Raw genomic sequence first — 19833 nt, forward strand, 5'->3', positions numbered from 1 at the left:
CAAAACCCTTATTCCATGCATTTCGGGCCTCTGTGATACCTCTGATCAGATGAATCCTTCACTTCAATAATAAAAAAAGGCTGAAGCAGCAATGGGGAATCATGAAAATTCATATTCCTTAGCATACTTAAATCCCAAGTGCAAGACCTACTGTCTTTAGCAAACGAACCCACTCAAGAGAATCCCACGAGCTGTAAGACGTTAAATAACTACAGCACATCTTCAGCTCAGTATGGTCAAGCATCACCACCTACAGAAATGCTGCTGGAGTGGTTACTGTCTTACAGCATCTCTAATGCAATTCTATCTTCCACAAGAAGACGTTCCTATTTATTTTTTTGTGAAGCTTCAATCAGGTAATCCCCAGCTTTTCTGCTGCGTAATCAGGAACATGCAGATGAAACTTGATGGTTATAGGGCTAGAGAATCGGTCTGCAACGACTTTTCAAGAAAATTCAAATGCTGCTGGAAAACAGCAGCTATGATGAGGCTGAGAACATGAGCTAAGGTTTTGTGGAGAGCGAAATGCCATCTTTACAGTTGGCAGTGACCACACTCGATGGTCTGTGTGTGGAACCCACAGACAGAGTGAAAGAAATGAGGCCATAGGCAGGAAAACCAGTATGACTTTCCTCCTGAAGATCCTGACGGTTGGCAAGTTTGGGAATGCTGACGTGCCCAGCAGCTGTTAACAAGATGAGCTCCCACATGCAGCTAGTTGTCTTGAAAGACTCCAGTTAGAAGTACCTGCATGAACATAGCAGAAATTTTCACCCCTCAACCCACGTCATGCGTCTCTACAGGATCCCTCACAAAGACAAAAAGGAAACATCAAGTTAAAAGGAATGGAATTTCATTGGTGACCCTATCAATCACAAGGAGTTATGTGTAGCCAGGATGCAAAAAAAAGGATGCAAAAGCCAAGGTTTGTTTTGCAAATGGACCACATAAAACATCTTCCATGTGAGAAGAAAAGCAAGAAAGATAGGGTGGAAAAGAACAATTCGTTCACATTAAAATACCTGTAATGGCCACAGTGCTTAGGGGCTTTGTTTGGTGCCCCTTGGCAAAACCATAAAGCATAACCTCATAGCCAATGCCAGTAATAAGGCCTTTAAGCTTCAGTTGCCGCTGGGCTCCCGTAAGGAGGAACTCCTGTGGGTCCAGCAGCTTGCCAGAATCCACCACGACTACAAGAAAGTTGTCAAAGGCATTCTCCGATGCCATCCACGACACTGTGAACCCGTAAGGGTTAATATCAGAGACAGTTAGGTTTTCCAGTGGGGGCATGGCCTCTAAAAGAAGGGAAGGTGCAAAAAACACACACAAAAAAAAAAAGAAGCAAAAAAACATTGCAAATTAGAACGTGTCACAGATTCCAACAGACATAAATCACATTTTTTTTCCCCCAAACATGGATTTAATTGAAGTGTGTAGCCCAGACCACAGGATTAGGATTTTCAATGGAGCCTCCAAAAGTTAGATGCTCAATTCTTCGTTTTCCTCAAGGGTGTCTTAACACCTCATCTCACAAGCTCCTTTGAAATTCCTTCAAAGCTCAATGTGCAAGCATATTTCTTTTGTTACACATGCACTAGAAAGCAGTTATAACAAAAACTGTTTGAGAAATTCTACACATAAAGCTTTCGTTTCCTTTCACTTGTCTCCACCACGGGTGCTTGAGGGACAACTTTCAACCTGGACATTCACAGTTCCTATATTTTGCATTCTTTCCTCTCTAATTCACACGAATATCTCCAGCTTTTTTTTTTTTTTTTTTTTTTTTTTTTTAACAGTGGAGGGGTCAGCGGTGCCAGAAGGACTGCCAGAAGCAGGGCATGAATCAGCCAGGGTCATAGCCCTTGCAAGTACTAAATACTTGCAAGATGGCTTTTTGTGGGGGATAGGAGAGAAGCAAGAGTTTGCACTGGCAGAGGGCAGGGGCTAAATGACTGCAGAACAGAGCAATAGCCTGACCAAAGAGCTTCACAGGCAGCTGCTAGTGTGCCATGTTGACAACTTAAAGAAATTCCAATGAGGGGGCTTTCTTTTTCACATCAGCATGACACTTGTCAATATTTAGAGCATGTAGACCAACTTCTCAAAACTTTCCCACCATGTCTCTGAAAAAAAGGCCAAATTTTCACAAGATTGTTTCTCAGAGTTTTTTGCTCGCTCAAAATCTGACAAGTCAAATAGGAAGATCAGCTGGCTCTGTTAAGCCCTGGCCTTCATCCAGGGTCCTGGGCATTGCTAAAATTTCTCTAAACCATTTGACAAACCTTGTTTTGTTGGCCCAGGATCTAACTCATCAGATCTTCCATCACTCAAATTCCACTCACTTAAGAAAGTACCAGTTCCCAAAGATCCACATTTCAGTTTGGTAAACAAATAATGAGCCCCAAATGCTGAAATTATTTTCCTGGGATAGGTGTTGAGTGACACCAACGTGCTAAACCCAGAAGGTTTATGAGAACTGTTGGCACATCCTACTGCTCTGTAGAGTGCCACTTTTTTACCTAGCTGTGGGAAACTTCCTCTGAAAATACCAATGTCTACGGTTTGTTTTCAAGAAGGAAGCATTTGTGCTCTGGTTGAGCAAAAGAACAGGAATTTTGAAAGCAAACACCTGCTCACTTCTAACTACATGTCATCAGGTGGCAGATCAATGTTGGTGCAAAATGCAACCATTTTCCCTCAGGGAAATGATCATGGTCATTGCCTTTCACAGAAAGTGCTGGCCCAGATGCTGAGGGATGCTGCTACTGTGACTAGTTCTCCCACTGTGCATTAATGAAGTGAGGGGGAAAAAGAAAAGGCCTCAATTTCTGCTTAATCCTATTTAGGCTTCCATATGTCTGTGTGACAATCTCTAGCAGTGCATACTGGCCACATAGTACATAGAATGTGAACTCTGTGGTATTTATTTTATGATTTAGGCATGTGATGTTCAATTAATCCCAGTTAAAATCTGGCCAAATTATTCAGACATAACAGTTATGTAGAGGGAACACCACAAAACAGAAGGTATTTTAATATCCAGTCCTCTCCCTCAGATGGAGCTACTGACAAATTTCTCCCTTAAACTTCAGGATTTGAAGAAGATTATTACACATAGGAGAAAGACTCTAGAGGGCTCTTGACTCACTTTAAACTATTACTCCTCCTGGACAATCTTTTAAGGCCAACATGCCTGCTGTGACCCATTCCTGTACGAAGCTTGCAAATGAAAGCATTGTAGCTGGACAAGATATTCAGTGCTGCAGAGAGTCTGTTCTTTTATCCATGCTGGAATATATATTTTTATAAACTGATAAATATACCCCAAACCTTTAAGCAGGTACCTGTCATGACAAAAGCAGTGAGGGGCTCTGTGTGAACACCTGCATCGGTAGTGCCCTTAATGTTAATGTCATAGCCAGTGTAATCTAGCAGGCCTGAGATGTGAGCGCTGCGAGCACCTCCTGACACCGTAAGCTCCTGGGGCTCGTGTGTTGCATAGGAATCTCTAATGTGTATAACAAACTTGGCAAAAGGCCCATCTCTTGTGGTCCACGAGAGGTTGAAGCTGTCAGGGGTAACATTTGTGAGTGTGAGCGTGCCCAGCTGTGGCTCAGCCTCTGAGGGAGAAAGGAACACAGGTGAAGAGAGAGCATTACTTAATAGGGTGAGGGAATTAGCCACAGGGGGGCTTATTGATTCTTAAAGCCAAAGCAGAAGCTTTTAGCCTTGTTTTGCAGTGGTTAAAGAGGAGCACCATAACAGCTATTTTGTAAGGTTTTGGAAAGAAGCCAATGAAATTAGTGCTGACTTTTTTTTTTTTCCATTCAGTTTTCTTAAATACGCTCAATTTTCCTATTGAAATGTGGGCCTGATTTGTACCAACAGCATACACCCCCATGGTAAAACCATGGGAACTGCAGTAACTCAGCACTAGAAATATAAGGGAAATACCTGGACCCACAGCAATTCCAAAATAGATGAAATAGGATTCAGGCAGGAGTTAGGTGAGTCCAAATCAGACATCCTTGAAATCCCATTTCAGCTTCTTCTTAGTGTTCCTGTTGCCTGGCAATGTAGATACAGAACCCTGAAGCTTATCAGGGTTTTAGTCCTGGTAGTGATCATTTCAGCACTAATCTCAGGCCAAAACCTCCCTGGATTCCACAGCTAAGGTGTTCCTCATCCCCTGATTAGGCATAATCAGGGAATATCTAATGGACTGGACAAAACAAACAAGCAAACAAAAAACACAAAACCAAGAGAACACTGCTGTAGCTCTCCCTCTTTCTGACCATTCAATGGTAAGGGCTTTTCTTGAGAAAGCAAAGACTTTCCTTTTCTGCCAAAGGAAATTTAAAATCACATCTCTCCCCTGCTAGTGGAGAAACTTGGCCTTCAGGCTATAGAAGGGGGAGAGCTCCCCACCATTCCTGTTGTAAGCTGCTCCATTTAGCATAAAATCATCAAGGATTCATGAGAGCACAGAAAGACCACAAACGTGACCCTGCAGTCAGGTGGTCAGAGAATCCTGTGTCTGCTCTCAGGGCTGAATTTCTATTTTTTTTCTCTTGCCAATTGAGTATAAACCAAGAACACCTTGGGAAATGCAGCCTGTGAGATACAGGAGAATAACTGTGTAAGTGATAAATGTCGAGAGAAGGACGTGTCACACTGACCAAGAGAACAGTGTAAGAACAGATTCCTTTTTTAAACTAAAACATGAACTGCTGCAAGATGTTCCAACTTTTACCCACCGTCCCCAGTGGCAAGACTTTTAGATAACACTCCACCTCCTCCTCTGGAAAAATCTTGGAAGAGGTGATTCCAAGTGGCCCCGATTAAGGACACATGCTGCTGTCATGCTGCCAGCCAGTGGCCATCAACGCCCTCATGGCCAACAGTGATGAATTCACCATGTAAGCACAATACTTCTGAAGACAGGGAAGGAGATGAGAAAATAACCACAATGCAAACAGGCTTGGGAGGAGAACCCAGTGAAACCGAGCATGGAGCCATCAGCCCTGCATGCAGCTCAGAGCTGACAAACCAATCCTTTCCAGTCTGATTCTGAAATGGCCACATTCCTTCACATGCCATTTGCATCCAGTCAGGCAGGCTCACATCATGACAACCAAACTCCAAAGAATACTACATGCAAAACGAGTGGAAATTTTCTTTTCTGGTGAGTCTTAGAGAGCTCCTGCCATCCTGGAATCACCATCACCAAAGGAAAAGCTCTGACATCCAGTGAAACCAGACAGGTTTTAAAGACTCAAAGATAGCAAGGCAAGTGACAGAGTGGTGGGCTGATCATCAAGAAAGGGTGTGCTTCTTGTTTGAGCCCAGCTCTCTGCTGGGAACATGTAAAAATGCCCAGCAGAGGAGGAACACCAGAACCAGCACAAGGTGACCAGACCACTCCATGCAATCTTGGCTGGTCATTCAGCATGCTGTATAAAACTCATGTAAGAGATGCAAATGTCTTGGAAGACATTTGGTTTTAAGAAGAAAGAACCAAAACAACATGCAGGTGCCTCTCTGGTCTGACAAAGATACAAAGGCCTCCCACCAACAACAAAGCAAGTGAGGATGGGACAAATGGAAACATTATTCAGATCAAGTGCAAAGATATTCTGTGAAAAACATCAGCCATCTGGAGCATGTCATTTATATATACACAGTACTTGCAGATAAGTGTATATATAATGAAACCAATCATGGTTTACTACTGGCTCCCTTAATGCTGGGGGCACTTTTTCAGCCTTTTCCATTGTCTCAGATATCTCTTTTTCCAAGTGCTCACAAGCTCATTTTACTTTGGCCTCCCCTCACGGTGATCTTCCTATAATTTACCAAAGGAACAATGATGAGTTGGAGCCACGTTTTAGAGCAGTTCGGTGGACAGAAAAAGAAAGAAGAGAAAAGAGCAAACCTAGAAGGTGAAACAATGAAATACCTGTGGTTGCCAGTTCTGTCAAGGTCTGACCACCTTGCCCATCAATTACACCATGGAGTTGGATAGTGTAATTAGTGGCAGCTTTGAGGCTGGTGACTACGTAGTGCCGTGAGGCCCCTGGCACTGTTTGCACCAGGGAGTCCAAAGGGAAGTCAGAGTTTCTGACTTCTAGAATAAAATGGTCAAAGGCATTGTCCTGCGCCTCCCACGTGAGCAACATGGTGTCTGAGGTAGCATTTGATACAGTGAGTTTGCTAAGGAGAGGTTCCTCTACTATGGGAAGAAAAACAAATGGAAATGTGTTGCAATTATTAAAACCCAAAGCAACAAAATAAAATAAAAGTTTGAATTCACCCACAGGTCACAAAGACCAACTAGCCTTATATTTCTTGATGTTTTCCACACCACAGCCCCTGTGCTCACCCTGCCCACACTACCTATGACTCAGTGAGGATATTTACAATCTGCTGATGCTAGAAAATGCAGTTCTATGTTATCTTGATCACTGATGTTTGATATTAAGCTCAACATCACCGACTACCTTAATCTATTGCTATGACAAATTGCTGTTACTTTTCCTAAGATCATGTCAGCAGAAAAAAATTTTTAGTAATATTAAATTATCAAAACATGAGCTATTATCTGCCTGCTATGAGAATACGCCTTCTGCTTCCGTAACCTAGTCCTCTCCTTCCACTTTCACACTGTAATTGGCTACAGCACATTCAACACTTCCCTTTCTTTGAGAGTATTTTCTGGAAAAACTGTCAACTGTAAAACCTCAGGATGTGCAATGTGCCTACAGCTAAATGCCTACCTATTTAATTTACCAACATCAAGTAAATGCTCTCTTTCAATCTTTCCTTCAAACATAATCTGAATTAATAAATGTATCAGCCTTGTAGGAGTCTGCTGACACAGACTGAAATGTGCCTGAAACCCATTTAGAGAATCAGGATAAAAACTGTATCTAGAAATTGGTTTATCTGAGAGAAGGAGTGTCTTCTATTCTGCCTGACAAACGCATACTGCAAAAATAACATAATGAATCATCTCCCACTTGCTTCCTGGGAAATTTGTTTTGGTCCTCATTAACATCAGAAGTTGTCCCTACCCTAATGTTTGAACAAGAGCAAACATATTATTATGTGAATGAAATCACACCATACTGTGATTGATTGCCTTTGCTGGATGGGATAATGGAATAACATCCACAGTTCAAAATGTCTATGGCAGGTCTTCCTTAGAAGGTGTCAAACACCTTGGTGAGGTAGAGAATTTGGCAGTGGGTAGATTGGTAGGGTAGCTGGGGGCAAGGAAATGGGCACAACCTGCAACGAAGAGTTAGAAGAAAGCAGAATTAGCATTGAGGTAGGTTTTATGTACCTGTTGTAGCTGCAGAGCTTATTGCCTGTGTGCGGAAACCATTAGAGATCCCATAGAGGTAGACTATAAAATCAGTGCTGGGGGAAAGCCCCGAGATATGAGCTGTTCTTGAATTGCCTGAGACGTTGAACTCCATGGGCTCCAGCAACCTGTTAGAATCAATAATTTCAATAGTAAAGACGTCGAAGTCCCCATTGATGGTTGTCCAAGAAAGGTTGAAGCTTTCAGGAGTAATGTTGGAAACGGTTAGCTCACCAACTTCTGGGTGCACCCCTGAGGAGGAAAACAACACTGGTCAGAAGGGGACAGCCCCGTGCCTTCTCCTGCTAGAAATGCTGTGCTTCGCTCTGCACATGCTGACAGCACTCCATGCTGCCCTTGGAGAAAAGGGTTTAAATAGAAGCTTGCTACAGGCAAACAGGTTTTAGGAGAAGAAATCAAATGAAAGCATCTCAAAATGCTAAAAAAGGAAAAAAAAAAAAAGAAAAAAGGAAGGTTTAAAGCTATAGCTATTTCCCTTTGCAGCCATGTGTCTTTGAGGTCTGAGCATGAAAGCAGTTGCAAAAGAACATTTCCAAAAGCCCCAGGGCATTTGGACAAGTCAGCTTCCAGTTTTAGGAGAAGCTAAAACTAGAGCCATTACTGTATCCAGAGGAAAAGATTGTGTTTTGTTTTAGTTCTTCTACTTTCCCTTTCAGCTTATGCCTATGAAAGCTGGCATGTAATTTGGGAGCTGGAGCCAAAATGCAAAGCAGTGATAGCTGCCTTGGGGTTTCTTCCTCTCCGTAGGCATCCCTGACATGTTACAGGAAGGCTCAGAAAATTCTGACAATTGCAAGTCCCCAGAAAGGAAAATTTTGAAAAGCTGGATGCTGAGTATGACCCAGAAAGGGAAGGGAAAACCTCAGCAGGGCATCTTCTGGTGTTTTCACTAAGTTAATAAAAGGAGAGAACATTGCATATTTAGGCAGGACACCCATGATGTCTGTTTTCTTGTTTGTGCTTCTACAGCTTCCCTTGTCTAGCCACATTTGTCTATTTTCAATGGGCAATCTGCTACCAGCTCATACTCAAGGCTTTCAAAGCAAAGGACTTCCAGACTGCAGCAGGACACAGCCCAAGGCGAGTGCCTTGTGCCACACACATTTCTACTTAAGCCAAGCTGCTTAAAGCACTATTGAAACAAGCAAGCTTTACTGTGTATAATGTTTTTGTTTTGTTTAGTTCTTACATGTACTTTTATCTCCTTCTGTGCTGAGTAATATGTGCTTGGGAAAAGTAAATATGAGCAGCAAACTTTTGGCTGTCCCACAATTTCGGGAGGTTGGGAGGTTGCAAAGGTCTGTAAGGAAGCCCAGAGGCAGCAGATATTGTCTACAAGAAATAGTTCCATCACTGGTGCCCCTCTATTGCCAATTAATTCATACCCTGTTTGTTATAATGATCGTAACACTTGGACGAGTCAGTGAGCCATACAGGGCAGACATATGTTTATATTTGCTTCTCACAGTAGAAACTTGTGATGAGCAATCCTTTATCCAAAATGCAGTGTTTCACAAGATCAGCCAGAAAATTATTTCTGTAGCTCTTGATTAGTTTCATGCAAGCTTTTGATAATGTGGGGCTTACCCTCCTTCTTTCAGGTCGGTTTTATCCAGAGTACTTTGGTTGAATTTGGTCTTGCATTGTAATTTTTTCAGAACGGTCCGACTGTTTAACAACCTTATGTGGCTCCATATACGATACCATGCTTGGAAGAAACTCACTTGCGTTCTTTTCTATATGAGAACATATAGAAGGTGTCTGTCCTTGGGTCGGACACACACATTATACACTTGAGATTGGATCTATTAGGAAGCTGGCACAGCATTTCGGAAATAGCTTCTGAAGGGTAAAACACAGACATGCTCTTGGGCTTTGATTATCTGGGCTACAAAGAGCGGATTTTATAATTTTTACAAGGCAACCTGGGCTTTCCTGAGCATGTACAACAGCCAGTTGGGTTTTGCAGTTAGTGTCAACCAGCAGAGAAGCAAATAAAGGGAACAAAACAAGCCATTCTGAGGGGGGTAAAAAGAGCATTCCTGAAAGCGAATGGCTCCCTGGGGGGCGCTGATACTCATATTGGAAAGTCTGATCATGAGACGTTTCCATGCCAGAGATGTTCAGCCAAGCCTTAATGAGTTCAGCGTGCCCCATGCAAAGCAGACCGAGTGAGCAAGCTTTGTCAAGCAGTTGCAATTGCTCTGGCTCATGTCCCTGTCTGCAAAGGAAGGGAGCCATGAGACTGGACGAAAAGATACCTGTCGCAGTTTCAACAGAAAGGGGTTTGGTTCTGTAGCCGTTAATCACACCATAAAGTGTGATGTTATAAGGTGTGTTGGCCTTGAGGCCTGTAACATTCATAAAGCGCAGTCTGCCTGGGACCGTGATATTCCGGGTTTCTTCTGGGTTGTCAGCCTCCTGCACCTGAATGACAAAGTTCTCATAGGCCCCGTCAGCTGCTGTCCAGGTGAGCTGGAAACCATCCCAGCCAGTCTCTGATACTGATAATTTTCCAAGCTCAGGTTCTTCCTCTGAATAAGGACAGAGAGTCAGTCAGTTACTCAGATTACAGACTGGTGGTGGTGAGGTATTACTTAATGACTTTCAGAGTTAATGAACTTCATTTGTAAGCAAGTGACACGGAGATGCACCCCCACACACATTGACATTCTCAGCTGCCCTGGATAACTCATAAAGTCTCTTCAGAGATTTGGCAAGACAGAACAGAAAGAAAAGAACCATAATAATAAATAATATTCACATTAATGCTAAAAGACTGCTTACAGAAAGTGGTTTAAAGACCGTCTTACAGCTGCGAGTGTTTTGCCAATATTAATTACAACTCCCTATGAGACAAGTAAGTATTACTATAACCACTTTACTGCAGCTATTAACAACTTAGTGTTTGTCATTATAAAGTAACTGTGAATACTGCAGTAACGCCTGTTGTAAGGCTAGGAGGATGCTGAGCATCTACTACTTGGGATTCTGATGTTTATGCTATTAATTGAAGGATGATATTTATTCTTCCAAACTATTTCTAATTGAAAAAAATAAAGAAGGGAACATTTCCTCTATGTCTACATGTCTTCAGTTTAATATAGTTATCTTCATTACATTACATTATTCTGCCCCGAAAACATTTCTGGAGGCCGAGAAGCTTGGATTTTCAGAGTTACTGATATTAATCTAAATTGAAATCTGCATTCACAGAAATCAACATTCTCATATGCTGCCACAAGGGTGGCCTAGGAAGTTGGGAACCATCAGATGCATGAACCATCATCTGAAAGTTTAGGTTGTTTTCTGAGCAGGAATAGAAAGTCCTCCAGTACTGAGAAGCTACAACTGATTCCTTAAAGTTAGTAGTCACATAGGAAAATGACACAGTAATACCTTATTTTTTCTACACGGAAAATCCTGTTACATGATCTATCATTGGCCTGTGTGCTGCGATGAAATTTCTAGCACTTTTCTCACTTCCTTGCATTGTTAGCACATCAGCATTAGAATAAGTACAGAGTCTAGCTAAATAATCCCAATCCGCATGCCTGAGCATTTATAAGAGATATGACGCATAGAGGGAAATGGTTCTGATTTTTTCTGTTCTAAACTTCAACTTCAGACATTATGTAAATTTTGAGTCAGTAAGGCCCTGAAATAAATGAGAATTAGGCTTAGCAACATTATTCATGTAAGTTTTCTTCCTGTAAAAAACAGAAAATCTCTTGTGTGACTGCTGCATAGCCTTATATGTGTAGGTGAGGCTGCATTTTCAGAGGTTGAGCACTCATGGATAACAGTCAATTACCATCAGTGAGATTCACTAATGTATAGCAAATACTACTACCCAGAAACATCAAGCTTTTCCTGTCCTGTTAGAAAGGAAAAGATTGTTTATGAAATAACACCATATTCAACAAAAAATGCATGAATCCTAGAGCTGTTTAGCTTCACCAGTAACAGGAATGAAATACTCAGAGGCAAAATATAAATCATGTCAAGATAGCACTATTTAGCTGAAAAAGAAAGCAGAACAGAAAAGGAACGGGTTGAATCAGAAATAACGATCTTTTGGTGGCAAGAGAAATAAATAAAACAAACACATTGCTTAAAATGAAAATGAAACTAAACCAAAAGTTAAAGCAAGGGAAAATATTTCATGTAAAAGCATGATTATAATAAGTAATGCAGTAACCATCACAGCTTAGAAGCAACTCAAATTTCTCTGAAGAGTACTCAGTCTCATTCACCTCCGGGATGCAGAGTCCCTTTTTCTCCCATTTATTTCTCATGCATGCCTGAAACAGAAGCGCACTCGACCCCATCATGCTCTCTAGGGACCGAGAGATTCTCATATAAAATCATGCACCAGGTTGGACAGCTGGAGATCTCTGAAAGCCTCATCCACAAAGCATTCAACATATGTGACAAAACAATGATAACATCACAGCAAATAATATCAAGGGATGATGTTTCTTAACTTTAAAAAAAAAAAAAAGAGAGAACAAACCATTGAGAGATAAGACTGCTCTAACCATGTACTAGGTGCACAATGATCTTTGTGTTTCTATGTGAATATCTTATCGCACATCACAAATTTAATTCTTGGCTGATGGTCTGCTATAGTCATTAGTCTCTGGCTATGTTCTTCAGGAATTAACTTTGACATTGTTACTTGCATCATTATTGAACTGAGCTCTGTGGCTACAAGCCTGTTTCCTCAGGAAATTCATTTAAGAGGGATAAGAGGTAGAAGTTTTCAGAAAGGTATACTCCCAATGTGTTACAATCTTTTTTTTCCTCTAACATCACCACTTCCATGCCAATGCTGCAAACTGCAACCTCCTTGTGATTTTTCTTGTGTGCTTTGGACCACAATCCCTGTAATATCTTGCTATTTTCATGTCCTTTGTAAATAGCAGATGCATCAATGCTTCTCTTTGCATGCAATTTGAAAAGAGAGAATTGATGCTACATCACTTTGAAAGCTGTATGGGGCATTGTCCATGCTACATAACTCAAGGTTCTCATTCCACAGCAATAAGAGTTTTATCCCGTGCAAAAAGAAGTAAAAAAAAAATAAGAAAGGAATCACTCACAAAGCCTAGCATTTCTGCAGTGGAACAGCAGTATGAAAATGAAGTTCTGTATTTCAAAGCAGAAAAGGAACACGTGGCTAATGAATCCATAGAAAATACCTGTAGCAGCTAGAGCTTCCAGGGACCAAGAGAGCTGACCTTGAGTGCTTCCTCGGAGGTTAATCTGGTATTGTGTGCCAGCTGTGAGATTGGTAATTTCTGTTTCTCGTTGGTTTCCCAGCAAAAAGATTTCCTGCATTCTGTTTGAACTGGACAGGTCTTTCAGAGTGATAAGGAACTGATCAAATACCTCATCCTGTGCTGCCCAAGACAGGGTGAAACTACTGGAAGTCCTGTGCGTTATATTTAGGTCACGAAGAGCATCAGTGACTTCTGAGATGGGAAGGTCAGTGGGCACCACAGGCAGAGCATGAGAACCAGGACTCAGGTTTGTTAAATAACTTAGCTCTGTAGGTGCAGGACTGGTAGGATTAAATGATGTTTCACTGTTTGATTCTCCAGGTGTTGTGACTAGATGTGCTAAACAAAGGTAAATTACAAGTTAAAATTTCCTGAAAATAACCCCCCAAATATACCAAATGACAGCTAACACCTGCTGCAAAACAGTTTCTGTGTTTTCATTAAAGAGCTCTAAGAACAGAGGAAAAAAGGTAGGTACTTCTATTTTGGAGACTGAATCCAAGCCACAAGCAAAGGTAGCATCACCAAGCACAACCTGGTTCTCGCACAGAACCACACTAACCAGCAGATCCAGAGCAACAACCCTTAACCACAGAGATCAGCTGACATGCTTTCAGTGGAGAAATGGATAGGTACATTCTCACTTGATGTGAATCAGGACAATTCAGCTCCAAAGAACTTCACTGATTTACATCGGTGAGGATTTGAACCCTCAGTCTCCCAAACATGCCTTTTATCTTTACTACAGCACATTGTTGCTACTGATACAAACCAGATACGGAATGCATGCCAAACATCACAACAATATCCAAATCCAAACCAAGAAATGAGACACAGAGAAACATGCTAAATCTCTTCCTACCCAAATAAAAACATGCTTAGAGGAGTTATCCACTCCGATACATGCAGAAATTTAAGAAAGGGGAAGGGACCCTTAACTAAAAACCAAGACAGAATGAACTTGTGGGATCTTTCTTTAAAGAGATCCAGAGGGATGGAAGGGAAAAAGACTTGGCCTTCAACATGCTAAAGATCTGTGAAAGCATCTTGTAGCACAGTCAGGTTCTGAAAATCTGAGAGCTGTGAAATCGCAACAAATGGTTTCTGATCACTGCTGCAAGGCAACAGGCAGGTGATTTTTCTGACACTTCAATTAGCCATGCAGAATTATCTCCTCATTAGTGGAAAACCACATCATTTCACACCTCAATGACTGCCTTGCTTTCATGCTCCATGGCATTCAATTAAGAGAGAGTGAGTCATCTACCACCATCAGTCAGATCAGCACAAATACGTACTCAGGATTCAGTATCTGTCTCCAAATTCACACATGTATCAGAAAGAAGAAAGAAAGAGAGAAAGAAAGAGAGAGAGAAAGAAAGAAAGAAAGAAAGAAGGAAAAAGAAAGAAGTTTTCAGATGAGAAAGATCAACTTAAACTGTTTTCAAATTAATGCAGAAATTTTATCTTGAAAATATACTCTCAGGAGAAGTATAGATGTAGAAACATTGCTTTCTGCTCACCTCCAGAAAAGAGCAAAGCCTGTGAGGCAGTGACTTATATTTACATATATGATATATTACATATACCATATCAGTGACAGTTGACGTAGGTAAGGGTCCTCCTAAATTACACCAGCATGTGATCTGAACCAGGCCCTACATATTGTGCAACCTGAAGACAGCAAAGTTGTCGTCACACCAGCATATGTGCAATGGTAACTGCTAGCGTAGTTCATTCTTTCTTGGGAAATGTGCTGTCAGAACTATTCCCTGACCACACAAGGGTGACTGAGCTCCTCTAACATCCCCAGGGAACAAAGCAGGAAGACATGCAGCACTGAACCAGTAGCCTTCCCTGACTCTCAGCTGCTTTTGCACAATCACAATTCTGGGAACAGGCAAAAAACCTATGGCATCAAGCAAGTGCACTGGTACTTGTTCAGTCTTAAAGAGGCTTAAAAACACTTAACATGCAGCCGGGCTTTACTGTGGAGTATTTCTGCAGGAGACATGCATAAATAGAGGGAGTGAACGGATCAGCACGGAGGAAGAGAGCAGTACACTATACAGGTAAGCTCCATGCCATGGAAGGTCCCACTGGGGAACTGCCACACACCTTGAGTTGGAAAACCAGGACAAAGTGTCCAAAAATAGAAGGGAAAAAGAAACCATGAGGCTGTCCTTAAGCTGGCATACTAAGAATCCTTGAGAAACCCCATGAAATATTAGTCAAAATTGGCTTCTCGTTTCCCCTCATTTTCCTTGAGCATCCTTATTGATACTTATCCCAGATTCCCACCAATTATAGTATGAACACACAAATGGGAAACACAGCAACAGTTCAACTGCATTATCCAAAAAAGGAGGGACCAACTCCTGTAACTGGCATTTTAATTCAGCATTTTGCTGTCATAAGTGGGTTAATTTTATTGTGACATCTTTGACAACTACATGGGTGGTTACCATGTACAGATTGTCCTACGAAGCACATACAATTGTATGTAGCTACATTATCTCTGAAACTTTTTTCAAACCTAATTCTGAGTATCATCTTGTGTTTAATGACTGACTCCACAAATGAATTTGTGGTCGAGAAAGAGTGGTCTACCATCTACATGCACATATCAACAAACATGCACACACCTATTAGTACATTGTGTAATAGAGGAATATGTGGCTTTGTATACAAACATGCAATGGATAGAAAAATGCAAGTGATATGAACACATAGAAAACACTCATATACCATAGACAGTATCAGCATTCTATGTTTAGCATACAGAATATTAGCTACAGAATGGATAACAGAAAATTTGGAAAACAAACTGTAGGATATCAAGACCAATGGAGATCAAACACTTGACTAAGCAAGCAGGGGAATAGATGGGAAGAAAACAGAGCTCTAGGAGCTCTAGGTGGGTGGATGACAGCCAGACAGGCTGATGCATGGTGATGAGATGAATAAATAACAAATGCCAAAGAGCTGAAAGTAAAGAGGAAGGGAACTGGATGGACAATAAACACTCTCTTTCTCAGACTGGAATATTTCTTAGTATCATTCTCTTAGTAAAACTTCAGGCTGAATATGGCCTAAATATGTCCACACTGCTGCTGCTGGCCTTTTGAGGAATTCCACTGTAATGCTTCACTGGAGTTTTTACTAAGAAGAATGTTAATATCCTGCCAGGACATTTCCCCGGTTACTCAGGATGGAGCAAAGTGTATTCTGTATTATTTCTTGCTTCCGTCTCTTGGATTTTACATTATTTTCCAAGAAGGGCTATCAGCCAGTTTCACTGTAGAATTTCTCGTCAGATCAACCTCACTGTAGGATGACTGCAGTTCCCTGAAAGAGGGTTGCAGAACCATGGCCTACCAAGATATTTGCATTCTTTTAAGAACCCTTTGGCTAAATGGCTTTCCCCTCTCTCAACCAGCTGATTAAGTGGTCTTACAGTGCCTTTGCACCCTTGTGTTCCACAGAGTAAGTACTGCAATAATATCACAGGCCAGAAATAATACAGAAACTACAGCTAAAATCCTCATATTGAAGTCTGAGATTCCAGGTGCTCTCAGCAGAGGAATCAGCTGAAGAAATGGACAACTTTTACTGGTAAATCTATTTTCCCAGCAGTCAGCACTGCAGTTTCCCATCGAACTGGCTCACCTAATCACTCCTCCTAAATTTCCTTCGAGTTTGTATAAAGAAGAGTGGTGCAATCTGAGACTAGCAGAAGACAGGAGAGGAAGAGCAACTGACACACAATACAGACAAGGGTCTTTGGTAAACAGCATAAATTTTCTTAAAAACATTCAACAGAATGGAAAACTTGCTTCTACAAGCCATGCTCCTATGTGCAACACATTTCCAGAGGCAAGACAGTATCTTATCCATGATTCATCAGCAGTTGCTGCACAATCTGGGTCCTTCAGCAGAGGAATGTGAGGTTGGCACTTGATTTCTCTTATGTTCACCCATTTATTTCTACAGCCTTCTCATGCCTGATGTATTACCATCCCTCCTCCTCCAGGACCTACATTGTGCTATGCAGGCAGGGCTCCAGAACCAGAACAAGAAGGAACAAAGCTGCAGTCTGACTGCTCAGCTTTCTCAGAGCTGGGTTACGTGCTCGCTCTGCAGATTAGTTGTCAATCTCGCATAACATTCTCCAGACATGCTGCCAGGAAGGTCCCTCCAACTAGTAAAATGGTTCCCTTTCTTTGACTTCTGAAGTTGTTCTAAACCAAAACCTGAGCGCAATGCTGGAAAGGACCTTTAACAAGAGAGACCCTGCTTTGTGGTACCTTAGTTAATAACAGAAAGGAGGTACCTGTTGTAGCCACAGCTTCCAGAGGAGGGGAGCGCTGTTCTCCAGCCAATCCATACACCTTGATTTTATAGGTCGTGTTAGCTTGGAGGCCTTCAATCACAGCACCTAGGGAATCTCTGGGAAGGAAGATTTCTGCAGGGGACCCGGCTGCCAATGACACTTCCTTGTACTCCACCACAAAACTAGTGTAGGCTCCTGTGTTCGCATACCACGAGACACTAAGGCTGTGGTCTGTAACCCCTGAGACCACAAGGTCCCTCAGTGCATCCTGCTCCATCCCTGAGATCTCTGGAGCAACAAAGCTCCCAGAGCCAGAAAGCTCCTCTGGGTCAGGAGTCATTGCCTGCATTAGGGTTAGACTACGTGAAGCTACAAAGAAACAAACAAGCAAATGACAATGTGAAATATTCAGTCTTTCCTTTTCAGTAGAATAAAATAACATTTAGCTAACTGGTCACTTTATAATTTTTAGCATTCCTTGAATGCAGAATCATGGACATCAGTATAAAAAAGCTTTGTATTGAGCTGTACTTCATCCATATGAAGAAACAGAAGCAACATAAGGCTTCCATCCTAGGGTATGAAAGATTTCATGACATGTGCTTTGCTAGAGGTTTGTGAGCTCTCAAGGTTTTGACCACCTGTGTGTGCCAAACTGATATACATGGAAAGATAACCAGGAGAATGTGAGGGAGGAGAGAAAGCACCAACAGAACATCTTCAGTTCTGGGGCTGAAATAAACCTTACTCTCAGTGACAGATGATTCACTGTGCAAAGAAACAAAAATAATCTGTGGGAAACAAAAGCACTGCAGCTTCTGGATACCTGCAGGCAGAGAAGCCTAACCAAACCATCAAGAGGCTGGGGAGACTATAAGATAAAAAAACGGAAATCTGGAAAAGCAAAGGGAACTGAAAGAAAATGTTCTCAAGCCTCCCACAGTCCCTGACTCCCATGCTCAGTGAGGACAGCACATGCCCCTCTGAACAGCAGGACTGTCTCCTCTACCCACCAAGAAGAGCTAGTCCAGCCTTAGCTGTGCTACTGGCACTTTCCACATCAATCATTGCTCTCTCTGCATGGTTTCTCCAAAGCACTCTCCTCAGCAGTGCAATGGACTTGAGGTCCCCCAGAGCTCTGCAAGAGAGGGCAAAATAACAAGTTTGTTTTGCTTAGCCTGAGGACTAGAGGACCCCCCAAGTACTGGGAACATGGAAGAGGAGGCCTGGCTAGAGGGTGGAGGAAAAAGTAAACTGAAGAAGTGATCTCTTGTCTTATAACCCCCAGGCTTATAGAGCACTTCTGCCTCCCCATGCTCATGTGTTTGGATTTGCCCATTCCTATACAGGAGGAAGGTCACAGAGACAGGTTATGTCAACTACTGCTGTTGCTTCCAATGAGCCCATTGCAGAGAACTCTTTGTTTACTGACTGCTCTGAATAAAGACTTAAAACAAATACGCTGGTCAGACAAACTTGTTACAAGAAAAATAATAATCCAAATAAAAAAGAAGCCATCTTCTGGGACTTTGGAAGCTGGTGCTGGAAAGACCAAACTGTGAAATTCCACAGCATGTTGTTTCTGCCTTTTCACCTTCTACACTTACTTCTTTTGAGACTGTTCAGTCTTCAGACTGATGGGAAAACAGATAACTTTGGAAAAATTGAAGCCTGCTCACTCAAGCCACATAAACCTTCATCTTCCTTTTGCATGGATGTGCTTCAAGGCTTCCTAATTTTTCCCTACATGGGACACAAGCCAGACTTATGCATCAAATATGTAATTCAGGACTGAAGGTTTTCTGTAGTTTACACCATACCTTATAACTCTCTCCTGTACTGGATTACTGACTCTATAAATTCATAGGTGCTGCTGGCATGAACACTGCTAGTGAATATGACACTGTTGGTTTTTGTTGTTGTTGTTTCTTTTTTTTTTCTTTTTTTTTTTTCAGGTCAGTTGTATACAGCTATTAGTTTGTAAAATCCACAACTTCTGGCACATGGTTACCTCATAGGTGGTCTTTTGTGGGGAAAAAGCTAAAAGCCTATCTGCTAAGGAGAATAATTCTAGCCCAACTGATTCTGATTTCACTGCCTCTGCTGCCTTATAGCAATTGAGGCTATGCCTCACAAGATTTAGGCTGAAGGCACTTAAAGATTCAGGACTCACTTATATTCTATACTGAGATAGGATCTGTATGCAACCAACTTGGGGCCAAAAAGTTTCAAAAAGAATAAAACCTTATTCAAGAAGTGGTGCACTGATTCTAGTTAAATAGAGTTGTTTGTGCAAATGGAGATGGCAGAAATGGACCCCTTCTTTGTAGACAAGTAAAACAGTCATGGTATCCAATGAAAACAGTGACTGTGACCAGATTTGTGACAATGGCATGTTTTTGCTTTTGGATGAGAAAAGTGAAAAAGGGCAACAACAGAGCCCTGTTGACCCTGCTGAAGCATGATGGGTGGAGGCATGCTGTGAAGGGAATTCATTAGGCAAGAACAAGCAATGTTAAACACATTCTGGTTGCTCTTCCTCTTGGTTTTTGGCTGTAGAAAACAAGACAAATTATAAGACATAATGTACAAAAGCACAGCCTCATTTAAAACAAAGGACAAGGTCTGTATTTTCTCCAGGACAAATAGCTGTGTTCTTTGTGAGCCTTCTCGAAAGGAAAGCAAGAAATCATTGAGAATATGGAGCTAAACACAGTAGTAAGGCAAATACACAGCTATCCCTCAATGAACCTGTCATGCTAGACAGAGCTAAGTCTGCTCTGCAGGCAGTGGATGTTTTCATGCAATTCCCCAGACATGGCTTACAA

General features: G+C 41.7%; 1 protein-coding gene across 7 annotated transcripts in view; it reads right to left on the reverse strand.

Moving 5' to 3' along the window:
• The window catches only part of TNC (tenascin C), a 73790-nt gene that overhangs the window by 18468 nt on the left and 35489 nt on the right, over positions 1-19833 (reverse strand). The window contains exons 11-17 of one of the 7 annotated variants that reach the window (XM_040531785.1): positions 17006-17374; positions 12592-13011; positions 9649-9921; positions 7346-7618; positions 5960-6232; positions 3345-3620; positions 1023-1295 (exon numbers count right to left, since the gene is read on the reverse strand). In XM_040531785.1, coding sequence (XP_040387719.1) covers positions 1023-1295; positions 3345-3620; positions 5960-6232; positions 7346-7618; positions 9649-9921; positions 12592-13011; positions 17006-17374 — 2157 coding nt within the window. The remainder of the gene's footprint in view (positions 1-1022; positions 1296-3344; positions 3621-5959; positions 6233-7345; positions 7619-9648; positions 9922-12591; positions 13012-17005; positions 17375-19833) is intronic. The other 6 variants (XM_040531786.1, XM_040531789.1, XM_040531787.1 and 3 more) reach the window with 6 other exon arrangements.

The sequence above is a fragment of the Cygnus olor genome, chromosome 19, assembly GCF_009769625.2.
Source record: "Cygnus olor isolate bCygOlo1 chromosome 19, bCygOlo1.pri.v2, whole genome shotgun sequence".
In the NCBI taxonomy this organism is placed as follows: Eukaryota; Metazoa; Chordata; class Aves; order Anseriformes; family Anatidae; genus Cygnus; species Cygnus olor.